This window comes from Narcine bancroftii, chromosome 8, assembly GCF_036971445.1.
Source record: "Narcine bancroftii isolate sNarBan1 chromosome 8, sNarBan1.hap1, whole genome shotgun sequence".
Lineage (NCBI taxonomy): Eukaryota > Metazoa > Chordata > Chondrichthyes > Torpediniformes > Narcinidae > Narcine > Narcine bancroftii.
In genome coordinates, this window is record NC_091476.1 from 20,666,943 (window position 1) to 20,679,702 (window position 12,760).

The 12,760-nt window shown below is 38.4% G+C and overlaps 1 protein-coding gene across 10 annotated transcripts in view; it reads right to left on the reverse strand.

Annotated features, from left to right (window-relative positions):
• Positions 1-12,760, reverse strand: part of tex11 (testis expressed 11) — a 150,940-nt gene that overhangs the window by 10,973 nt on the left and 127,207 nt on the right. For 7 of the 10 annotated variants that reach the window (XM_069893077.1, XM_069893072.1, XM_069893071.1 and 4 more), the window contains 3 exons: positions 11,519-11,627; positions 8,640-8,760; positions 2,416-2,583 (listed from right to left, as the gene is read on the reverse strand). In XM_069893077.1, coding sequence (XP_069749178.1) covers positions 2,416-2,583; positions 8,640-8,760; positions 11,519-11,627 — 398 coding nt within the window. Of the gene's footprint in view, positions 1-2,415; positions 2,584-8,639; positions 8,761-11,518; positions 11,628-12,760 lie in introns of those variants that run through there. The other 3 variants (XM_069893075.1, XM_069893074.1, XR_011342918.1) reach the window with 3 other exon arrangements.

Sequence of the window (12,760 nt, forward strand, 5' to 3'; positions counted from 1 at the left end):
CACCAAGACACAAGAGAAACTTGTCCGTGAACTACTCTTTGCAGATGATGCCGCTTTAGTTGCCCATTCAGAGCCAGCTCTTCAGCGCTTGACGTCCTGCTTTGCGGAAACTGCCAAAATGTTTGGCCTGGAAGTCAGCCTGAAGAAAACTGAGGTCCTCCATCAGCCAGCTCCCCACCATGACTACCAGCCCCCCCACATCTCCATCGGGCACACAAAACTCAAAACGGTCAACCAGTTTACCTATCTCGGCTGCACCATTTCATCAGATGCAAGGATCGACAATGAGATAGACAACAGACTCGCCAAGGCAAATAGCGCCTTTGGAAGACTACACAAAAGAGTCTGGAAAAACAACCAACTGAAAAACCTCACAAAGATAAGCGTATACAGAGCCGTTGTCATACCCACACTCCTGTTCGGCTCCGAATCATGGGTCCTCTACCGGCACCACCTACGGCTCCTAGAACGCTTCCACCAGCGTTGTCTCCGCTCCATCCTCAACATCCATTGGAGCGCTCACACCCCTAACGTCGAGGTACTCGAGATGGCAGAGGTCGACAGCATCGAGTCCACGCTGCTGAAGATCCAGCTGCGCTGGATGGGTCACGTCTCCAGAATGGAGGACCATCGCCTTCCCAAGATCGTATTATATGGCGAGCTCTCCACTGGCCACCGTGACAGAGGTGCACCAAAGAAAAGGTACAAGGACTGCCTAAAGAAATCTCTTGGTGCCTGCCACATTGACCACCGCCAGTGGGCTGATAACGCCTCAAACCGTGCATCTTGGCGCCTCACAGTTTGGCGGGCAGCAGCCTCCTTTGAAGAAGACCGCAGAGCCCACCTCACTGACAAAAGGCAAAGGAGGAAAAACCCAACACCCAACCCCAACCAACCAATTTTCCCTTGCAACCGCTGCAATCGTGTCTGCCTGTCCCGCATCGGACTGGTCAGCCACAAACGAGCCTGCAGCTGACGTGGACTTTTTTACCCCCTCCATAAATCTTCGTCCGCGAAGCCAAGCCAAAGAAAGTTAAGAAGGAAGAATTTAAGATTAATATGTTTGCTGAAGATGTTTTAATTTATATAACCAATCCTGAAAATTCATTAAGTGCATTATATAAGAAATTACAAGATTATGGAGAATTATCTGGTTATAAAATTAAATAGGAAAAAAGTGAAGTTATGCTGTAAATTGAGGGGGATTATGATCGATGTAAGCAAATTGCTTAATTTAAGTGGACACAAAATCCAATTAAGTATTTAGGTATTATAATTGATAAAAATTTAGATAGGTGGAATGATTTACTTCTACCTTTAATAGGTAGAGTGAATTGAATTAAGATTAATATTTTCCCAAGGATTCAATATCTTTTTCAATCTATTCCTTGCCAAATACCGCAAAAAAATTTTAATAACCTTAATTTAATTGTGAAGAAATTTTTATGGAAAGGAAAAATGGTTAGATTACACTTGAAAAAATTAACTTGGAAATTTGAATTAGGTGGTCTACAACTTCCACATTTTCAGAATTATTATAAAGCTGTGCAATTGAAATTTATTAGTGGAATGTTTCACCTGAGAAAATTTCCAACACGTACAACCCATTGATTTCTAATGGTGCATGCAATTTTCACATCATCTATTTCCTCCTCCACTCCCCTTGTACTCTGTTTTCCATCTCCCTGCAAATCTAGTTTAAACCCACCGGAGTAGCACTAGCAAACGTTCCTGCTAGAATATTAGTTGGATCACACCTTCCCTGGAAGAGAGCCCAATGATCCAGAAACCTGAACCCCTCCCTCCTGCCTCATGTCTTTAGTCATTTGTTAAGCTGCATTTTCCTCCTATTTCTAACCTCACTAGCATGTGGCTCAGGTAGCAATCCTGAGATCACAACCCTTGAGGCTCTGTCCTTCAACTTGGCTCCCTGAACTCTCCTTGCAGGACCTCCTCACATTATTGGTCCCTATATGGACAACTGGCTGCACACCCTCCCTCCTGAGAATGCTGTGAACTTAATCTGAGATATCTCAGAACCTAGTACCAAGAAGGCAATGTACCACCTAGGATACTCTATCTCTTCCACAGAAGTTTTTAATCTGTTCCCTAATTATGTCATCCCCTATCATTCATGGAAAACCTTTCTACACTTCTCTCCAACACACTTCTTTTATTAATAGCCTCTTTAAAACTTTTCCTTTTAACCAATTTTTACTATTCCTTTCTTTGGCTTACCATACTTCCCCCCCACTCCCCCTCCCCATTGCACTCGTAAGGTACCTTGAAAAGCTTTTCTAAACGAATGTGCTATGTTCATGCAAATTTTTATTGTTAAAGATCAAAGTGAATCAAGAATGGGGTTTGGATATTTATTACAAAATTCAACAATTCTATCTATGACATTGTTCTTACCTGACCTTCATAGCTGGTCCTGAGAGAGCCCAGATGTTTCAGAAAACGCATTCCAAGTCCACACCATTGTTCTGCTTCAGAAAATTTCCCAAAACTATACAAAGAAGCTCCAGTGTTCCAAGCTCGAGTCATTAGCCAGAGGATCTCTACCTCTGGATACTCTTCCTGCTACACAGAAGAATCTATAAGATAGAGAGCTTTAACTTTTCCCACAGCAAAGCACAATATAAATATAGTATCTAACCCACTGTCCATTCTTCATGATTTTTTTTGTATTACCATCTTCATATTACCAAATTGTCATGAGTGTATTATGCCTTGTTTGCATCACAACCTTTCAAGGGAATGTAGTAGGAATGCTACTGCAAGCTTTCATCAAAAGTCAAGTTTCTAGGCTTGTTGTTGGGGCTGTTTATGGCCTAATGAACGCCATCAAAATCTTTTTTACCAATATCTTACTTTGGGGCATCAGAGAGGGGTGAAGTGTGCTTAAAACTCAAGTAACAGTGTTGGCAATGAAAGGGAGTTTTATTTAGTTGGCAATGAAAGGGAGTTTTATTTAGTTGGCAATGAGACGAAGTTTTATTTAGTTGCTAGCATCTTTTTTGAAATTTAGTTTTCTTCTATAATTTGACTTAACTAATTTCTTACAAAAGTTATTTGAAACTTCAAATCTAATCAACCCCATGCTTTTGATGCCTAGATGGTGCCCTGAACTTAATTTTTGGGAAAGGATTTGATGGCTGGCATGAATTTGTTCTTAACAGGCCCCACAACCATACATTGAGAAAGCTTCCAACTTTGATTTGTATATGGTTTTGACCAACGTTAAGCAAACAGTTCACATTCATTTACTTTGGGAAGATGCAGATTATGGAGGCAGGGGACATCATTAAACACAATTTTGGCTGAATATATTGAACAACAAATAATTTCTAATGTAATGTGAAACACACACTGTGCAATCATTTCCCTGTTGGTGGAGCATAATTTCAGATGCTCAAAGATTTTATTAACACATTCCCAAGAGCCCATATGTACTATCCTGACAAAGCTTTACTGTCAAGATGAAGATAGTTAGGAAATAGTTCAAGAGAACAGAGGCTACAAAGTAGCAAATTTCCTGAATAGTTGAAGCATGGCGCACATACTTTTGCATTCAGCTCACCAAGCAATAAACAATAACATTCTATTAGCTTTTGTAGAAACAGGAGGCAACCATTTGAAAATAAGGGTTCACCTAATTAAAACAGAAATATAATTGGTTTTTTTTCTCACAGGAGGTGACCTTTGGGTTTTCACTTCCGTAAAGTGATGTATAATCAGGGTCTTTGAATACTTTTAAGGTTGAGGTAGATGGATACTTGATAACTGGGTGAAAGATAAAGGCATGCATAATTAAAGTTACAATCAGATCAGTGATAACTTTATTGAATGAAGGAGTCAGTTTGAGAGGAGTTTGTGGAGGTTTGGAATGATACCAGAAACTTTGGCAGATTTCTACAGAGGTGTGGTGGAAGGTGTGCTGACCGGCTGCATCACTGTTTGGTATGGGAACACCAATAACCTTGAGTGTAAAGCCTCCAAAAGGTAGTGGACACAGCCCAGGACATCAAAGGCAAAACCCTCCCTACTATTGAGTATATTTGCAGGGAACTCTGCAGTCAGAGACCAGCAGCAATCATCAAAGATCCACAGCACCCACCTAACGCTCTGTTCTCACTACTGCCATCAGCAGAGGTATAGGTGCCATAAGACTCACAGCACCAGGTTCAGGAACAGCTACTATCCTTTCATCCATTAGACTCCTCAACGACGAACTCAATCAGAGACTCATTTAAGAACTCTTAATTGTGCACTTTATTGATTTTCTTTTTGTTCTCCCTGTATTGCACAGTTGGTTTACATTCTTTTTTAAAAAAATTTTTTCATGAATATACATATTAAAATGTTCAATTTTCAAAATATATATATAGTGTGTTTAAAAAAACTTTCTTACAAAACACAACTTCTTCCCTCCCACCTTTCACAGTATAAATCTGTCAGAGCTTACAGTTGAGTTTAAAAAAAAGGAGTCTCCATTGGGGAGGTCACTTATATTTTTATAATAATAGCACCTTCATTTATATTTGGCCCCTATCTAATCCAAATGTGGATGCCATATTTTTATAAATACGTCATATTTGTTCTTTAGGTTGTATGTGATTTTCTCTATTGTTCATCTGTCTTCCATCTGTAGTCAGATTTCCAAATAATTGCAATACATTTCCTAGCCATTGCTTAAGCTATTTTAACAAATGAAATTTGGAATATAGTTAATTTATTACTTATTTCAATAAAGTTTCCAAACAGATAAAGCTCGGGTTCATCTGCGAAGGCCACCTTTATTATCCTTGTTAGTATTTCAGTAATATCCTGCCAGAAAGGTATCACCTTCACACGCAACCACATAGCAATCTACAAACGTTCCTATTTCTCTTCCACATCTACAACACATCTCTGATATTTCTGATTTTGATTTATGTAATTTCTGTGGTGTGGTCTAATTATATTGTACTACTACGCATCTTGCATTTATAATTGACATCATGATACCCAACACCAATCAGACCAGATCTCTCCATTACTGCAACTTCTAAATCCGACTCCCAGCTCTCTCTTGATCTATGTAAACCTGTTTTTGTCATTTTGCAGAGCAAAGTACATCTTAGATATAAATTAGTTGCATTTCCCAGCCAAATCGTTCATTCCATCTCATTAATTTCATGCGAGGCTGAGTTTGGTCTCTACCTTTCTCTTAATAATGATCTCAACTGGAGAAAGCAAAAGAATGTCGCATTAGCTACTCCATACTTAATTGTTCCTTAATACTTTAATTGTTCAAAAGACATGAGATCCTTCCATATAACAATGATCAACATATCTTATTCCTTTGTCATACCATAAATTCATTATTTTGTTACACAGATTTATAGGCAGTAGTACATTTTTACATAATGAGGTCCTCAGTGATGTACCTGCTCTTTCACACCCCCCGATACATTTATTTCTTGACATATTCTAATTGTGTGTATTGATATAGGATCATCCATTTTTTTGTTATTGATTTAACATTCTGCTTATAAATAAAGTCCTTCATTGTCTACACTTTTATTGAATTCAATCCCATTCGAATCCACGATTGGGGGGGAGGCTGTATTCTTCAAAGAAGGATGATAGAAATCTTGCTTGAGCTGATAGATAATAGTTATTGAAGTCCAGAAATCTAAGTCCTCCCAATTTGTAGTCCCATGTTAACTTTTCCAGTTCAATTCTTGTTATGTTATTATTCCATAGAAATTGTCTTATACAATTATGTAATAATGCTAATAAATTTTTAGTTAGTAAACTAGGCATCGACTGAAAGATACTGTAGTCTTGGCATTACCTTCATTTTTAAACAATTTACCCTTCCTATTAATGTAATTGGCAAATCTTTTCATTTCTGTAGAATTTTTTCTAGTAGAGGAGTTTAATTAATCTTATACAAGTTTTGTAAATTATAACCTGTCATTATTCTTGTATATAATTCCATCTTTCTTCCATCTAAATCTACCAACATTTTGGTATCTTTCATAATCAAAATTCTGCAATGGCATTATCTCACTTTTATCCATATTTATTTGATATCCTGATATTCTTCCATATTTTTCTAATATTGTTTGTAATCTTATCAGTGATTCAGCTGGGTCAGAGTTTGTTTACATTTGTAATCTGTTTACAGTTCTTTGTTTGTTTACATGAGTACATTGTGTACAGTTTATTTTTTGCATGGCCAATTAGTGGCAATTCTGCCACACCCACAGGAAAAAAGAATATAAGGGTTTTATGTGATGTCATGTATGTACTCTTAACAATAAATCTGAAATCTCCTACTTATCATTGTATTATAATGAGGCAACTTGAAGGATATATCAAGTTTCAATGGAGAGATTTCTGAGCTAGTAATGTGAGAAGCAATTCATACAAACAATGAGAATAAAATTGTTTTTATTGATGACCTTTGCTGGTCCCTTTAAATAATTTGCTCAATATCTTAACAAAATGCCTTCTTTTATTGTAGTTATTCTGATTCTAAAGACAGAGCACCTCTGACATCATCAAATACTATTCACAAAATAAATTTAATTTCGAAGTTACAGTTCTAATGAGATATTAGCATGCTAGATTAATTCTAATTCTCCACTGTTACGCCTCAGCAGCAATTGAGAAACGCATAAACAGATGGATTAATTTTAACTCAAAATCAACTATATACTAACAACAGATATTCATAATGTGCATGTGGGGGGAAAACCCAAATCATTATAGTCCAAGCCCAAATTAAAACTCCCAAAACAAAACCTCAAGTTAGCCATGTCAAGTCAGTCAGTCAAAAGAAGAATCCACAGAATTTGGTCTCCAGGTGTTGATTTCTTAGTTTAGTTGCACACAGGCCTTTTAGTTCAACATGGGGAGAGATGACTGTTATCCCTGCAGACTTAAGACCTTGGCAGGGGAATACAAGAGATTGTCCTGAGTTTCTAATGTGGTTTAACAACCACCTTTCATTTCTTCACAAGGGAATTTTCACTCAGTGACCTCCTAGTCACTAACATGAGGACCGTATCTCCAAAGCCCTTTTTAGGGTTGCCAAATGACCTTCTGTCACATGAGTCTTCTCCTCTAAAACCCTGTCTTGGGTTGTCAAGCGACTTCTGCCACATGGAGTCCTCCTCTTGAAAGGGGACTGGAGAAGCACAGGTTGAACACACACACAAACACAAATTCTAGGAGTCAGTGTCACAAATTGCTGTCAGGACAATAGTGCTGGCACCCACAGACTCAATCTCCTTTCTCCTAACTGAAGCTGCTGAGTGAGCACAGTGACAGACAGTTCCTCACAACAGTACTGGCATCCGTGAATGAAGCAATTCAGCCTCCTGTCTCCTGAAGCTGCCAGGTGAGCACCCACACACAGAACGTCTTGACTAACCGTCATCCGACTAAATGTTGACTAACTGTTCAAACTCAGTGCACTGAGATCTTCAACTGCCCCAGTGCGCAATTTCAGCTTTCCTGATTGGCAGAGAGTGGTTAATAACAGCAGGTGTGCTCTCCACGAGCCCACCAGCTTAAGCGCGAGGATCTCGCACCCCTGACAGCTGTCAATTCTCCCAGCATGTGGTTCTCACGCTCCCAGCAGCTGTTTGCTTTTTCAGCACACTGCTTCAACCCTTCATACTGCATGCACTCCTCCCTTTCTCACTGCATGTTGATTACTGTCCCTAGTCCAAAAATAAAGCTGTCCAGGGTCCACTACTCTATCCACAGATCCTGCTTCTCTTGCTGGGATTTTCCAGCATTCTCTTTGTGTTTCAGATTCCAAACAAATTTGCAGCATTTTCTTTTCCAATTCTAGCCTCTCAGTTGTACTCTTCCATTTAATGACTAAAGGTAGGATTGATAGGGTTTAAAAGATAATTATGTCAACTATAATTTAGTTTATTAATTTGGATTAATAAGTTTGATTGCTGAGGGAGATTGCTGTTCATGACTGCCTTTGTAGATGGTCGGTCATGCAGCATGGAGCAGTTGTAGGGTCTTCCATAGATACCTGTAAATTACTTAAAATTTCGTACACTAAGAAATATATATTACTAAATTGCATTGTATTTATGTCTTGTAAGGCTGGTTCTTGAATTCAATAGCTGAAAGGTGATTTGAGTTGGAACTATGGTCAACAATGTCAGTTACTTTTTTGCTGTATTTCTTGCTCACACAGTAATTACATTTGCCAGAAAGTGCATAAAGGAGATGCCATGAGGTGTCAAGAACAGTTATTAAGGTTCTCTAGGGCTTCCTCACCACAGACATCTTTAGGATCAGAAAAAAATTATAACTATGCCAGCAAACATCAGTAAAAATTAAATTACCCATTATTTTTGTACCTGAACGTACTTATTTTCAAAATGAGTAAATTCAAAAAAGTAAAAGTTCACATTAATTTGAAATTTTAAAAAAGCATATTTTACAACATTGTAAATTGGTAGGAATCTTAAAATTACAAAGCCAGAAGAGGGCCACAGTTCTTCAGAATAGGATCCATCTGGAACTCATTGTACTAAATTTATGGATTTCTCAACACAAATTTAACCATTTTAAATCCCCTTATATTCTTTTTCCTAATCATCCTAATTACTCACCATGTTCTCAGTAATAATTAATGCTTCCTCATAGAAAGACCAGACTTCTTCCAGAATTCGAGGTTCAATTTCAGTCACTCCTGTGGGGAGTGAGATGTGGATCAGACTGTGTAGAAATTTGCTGCAGGGAAAAATATTGCAGAACCTTAATAACAGTCTACAGACTAAAAGGGAAGCAGTCTGAGATAGGGTGGAAAGCATGAGTAAGTAAATTACAAAAGGCTGACAAATGTGAGGTGAAAGTGGGATTACAAAAGTCAGTATTGCTTTTCTCTTAGATTTTCTCCTGTTTTTCACCTTTCTCTGCATCTTAAAACTTGCTTTCTCTCCTATTTAAATATTTAAAACTTGTATTGGGATTTTCCTCTGAATTTGCATATTCTGTTGCACCTTTATTGAACAGAGTAAGCTACATAATTATAGTTGGGCAGTACACTATCACATCCTGTGGAGTTGAAACTAGCTCACTGAACTACAAGGAAACAATCCTGATCTTTGGTGTGACTATGGAGTTGGCAAATGGTTCCATTCTCTAGTTTTCATCCTCTTCCCAAAAACATGTTAGTTGCTAAAGTCACTGACTACTGTAATTTAGCCCTGCAAAAAGAATCTGGGAAGAATTGATGGCAATATGGGGAGAAAAGCTAAAGAAAATTAATGGGACAATGGAATAACTCTGTGAGTTGACAGACCCATTGAGATGAATAGCTTTCTTCAACATTGCAAGGAATTACAAAAAAAAGAAATATCAATATCCCAAACCTTCAATTACACCTGAATTATGCTCTCAAAAATTGCATTGGCCCTCTAAGACTCATCACATACATAACTTGTCTCTCAATAATTATTGCCTTTGTTCACTACCTCCCCAATATTTATTTCAAATCTTTCCCAAACAAGTGTATGGAGAAAATAAAGGAACACATTCAGAATCAGATATTGTACCACACTGAGAAAGTTATTTTGTGCACTAATTCTAAAGAATAGAATCACCTTACCTAACTTTGGAGAGACTTAATATTTTTAATGTGTAATAAGGACATGGTTAGATGTTTTATTCAACTTAATTTGTTTCTTTTTCTGGGGTAATGGTTTTGCAAATGGAATACAGGTGCTGTTAGGTCTGCTTTGTTCATGAATGAGTGAGACAAACACCAGGCTGAGTCGAAATCAGGGTTCTTTGTTCTTTATTACCGGATTGTAACACTTGTGACCAACCATGTTAGTCGGAGAATGCATTCTGCCGTTATCAGCAAAATGGTGATTTTTTATACCCTTGGATATGTGCTTAGAACATCATCATATCATTACTTGTCCAATGACTAAAACTGTTGCTATCCTTTCCCTGCTAGCTTCCTGCCTCTCAATCCATCAACGTCTCTCTTATCTTGTAAGTACAAGGATGCATTCACATCTTGTTACTGCCCCGTACATTCCCATCTCATGATGTTTTACCTAACAGGAGTACAAGGACACCTCCCCTTCTTGTTACAGCCTTGTACAGGGTAACTCCCTACACATTCCCATCTCATGATGTTTTACCTTACAGTGCCCAACCTTTTATCCGGGATTCCAACACTGGCAACCTCAAAAACTGGCATTTTTTTTGGTAGATATTACACATAAGTAACTTTAATTTCCTGTAATAAATTCCCTGTTTTCAGAGGGAAACCCCTCCCCCCACCCCGCCAGTCCCCATCCCCATGGGAGCCCTCTCTTACCCTTGGTGGAAAGGTGACTCTCGGTCCAGCATCTGACAGAGGCAGCTGGCTCAATGCGGGAGCAATGGCATTCTTCCTTACCCATAATCCTCTATGCAGTTGTAACCGCTCTGTTAGTGCCAGAACGTTTCCAGTTGTGTGGAGGATTATGTACATATCAACCTAAGCCACAAAATGGTCTGGCACTAATCTCGTGTGTGTGTGTGTGTGTGTGTGTGTGTGTGTGTGTGTGTGTGTGTGTGTGTGTGTGTGTGTGTGTGTGTGTGTGTGGGGGGGTGGTGTGAGCGCGCGCGTGTGTGTGCTAGGGCCAGGTAGCGAAGGACAGCTGTGAGTGGGGGGTGGTGACGGATGACCTGGGGGTGGGAAACAGATGGCGGGGGCTAAGAGTAAAGCATTTGTTTAAAGGGACTGAAATTAAAATGATTCCAAAATCAAGACAATTCTAAACTAGACAGGTGTATAAAAAAGTTAGGCACCTAATAATAACATTCTGATATTAATAAGTAGGAAAGATAATGAAGGAGCTGAACAGAAGCATTTTAAAATTAAACTGCATAAAATTATCTTAACATTCATAATTAGAATACCAAAATGTTTTTAAATCTGTTACAGGTATTTTTCAGTTTTTAATTGGTGTAGCCAATAGGATCCTTCAGCCTTTCTATACACAACAAAATTGAAGTAGTTCAAGTGGAAATTTCATGTCTGTGTGCTGCAAAGCTACATGGAAATACAAAACAAAAAATGTTGGAGAAGCTCAGCAGGTTGAACAGCATACAAAGGAATAGGATCCTTCAGCCTTTCTATACCCAACAAAATTGAAGTAGTTCATGTTGAAATTTCATGTCTGTGTGCTGCAGAGAATCATTGAGGACCCTTACCATCCAGCCCGCAGTTTCTGAGTCACTACCTTCAAGGAAGAGGTACAGGAGCATAAAAACCAGGACTGCCAGGCTGTGAGACTGTTGAACAAGCTGAGAAGCCTGTAAAGTATTTTTATATATTTATTTTGAATTGCTATGTTTCGATGTCAGAGGTGTAGGGTGCACTGTGCGCTTGTGTTGGTGACTATGGTTCAGAACTGCACTTTTGTCAGGTTGGAAACACACAATGACAGAAAACTTGAAGTAGAAGTGTCCCTCTGGCTTGGTTACTGACCTGCACCTTATTACATCCATACAAGGCTGCTTCTTCTGAAGAGATAATGCAATCTTCAAGGCCTTTTTACAGAGGGATGGATAATAAGCAGGAGATTCCATGGATAATGCTTCAATTCATAAGAGAATAAAAATTTTATTATCCTCCTTGTGGGAGATCAGTACAGAAACCTTTTAATGAGATATCAGTTGGAGCAGAATGCTAGGAACAGTAGCAATGTTAGATATTCAATATGTTTTCAATGCAAAGACATTAAATTTAAAAAAAGTCAATAGAAAGGACCATCAAAATGGTCAACATGATCACTGGGGTTTCTCTTTCCTCTATTGATAACATTCACTGAGAGCATTGAAGAATCATTTAGGGCTCTTTCCATCAATCACACAGCATATTTGACATTACCACGAGAAGGAGGTTGAAAAGCATCAAAATCAGGACTGCCAGGCTGAGAAATAGCTTCTTCCCACAGGCTGTGGGATTGACAAACAGTATTATTATAGCTGAGTAAATTTAGCCAAAATATTTATATTTATTTTAGACTATATCTTTATTTATATATGTGATTATGTGTTGTACATGTACATGCATAGTGGACCCGAGGAACACAGTTCCATCTGGTTGTATATGTACAGTCACATAAATAACAAACAAACTTGATCAGGCAGACCATTGAGTAAAGGAGTTGGAATATGATACTGATGAGGCCATATTTGAGTACTGTGTTCAATTTTGGTCATTGTGCTGCAAATAAGATGTTATCAAGTTGGAGAGGGTATGGAGAAGATTTATGAGGATGATGCCTAAACTTAATTGCATGGAACACTGTGCCAGAGGTGGTTGAGGCAGATGGTATTGAAATGAAAAATTTGGACAGATATATGGACAGGTTAGTTTTAGAGGTATATGGGCCAAGCAAAGGCAGGTGGGATGAATGTGGGTGGGTATTTTGTTCCCGGAGGGGAAGTTGGGTGGAAGAGCTCTTTTCCATGCTGTATGACTCTATATTCTTGTCCTCGCAAATAGAATACTAACATAGCATTTCCTTTCCTTGTTACCAACTCAAGCTGCAAGTTAACCTTTAGGAAATCCTGAACAAAGACTCCCAAGTCACTTTGGACCTCTGGATTTTTGAATTCTCTCTCCATTTAGGAAATAATCTACACCTTTGATTCTACTACTAAAGTCCAGTATCTTACACTGCCCTAATCTGTCTTCTATCTTCCACTGCTTTGCTCATTTTTT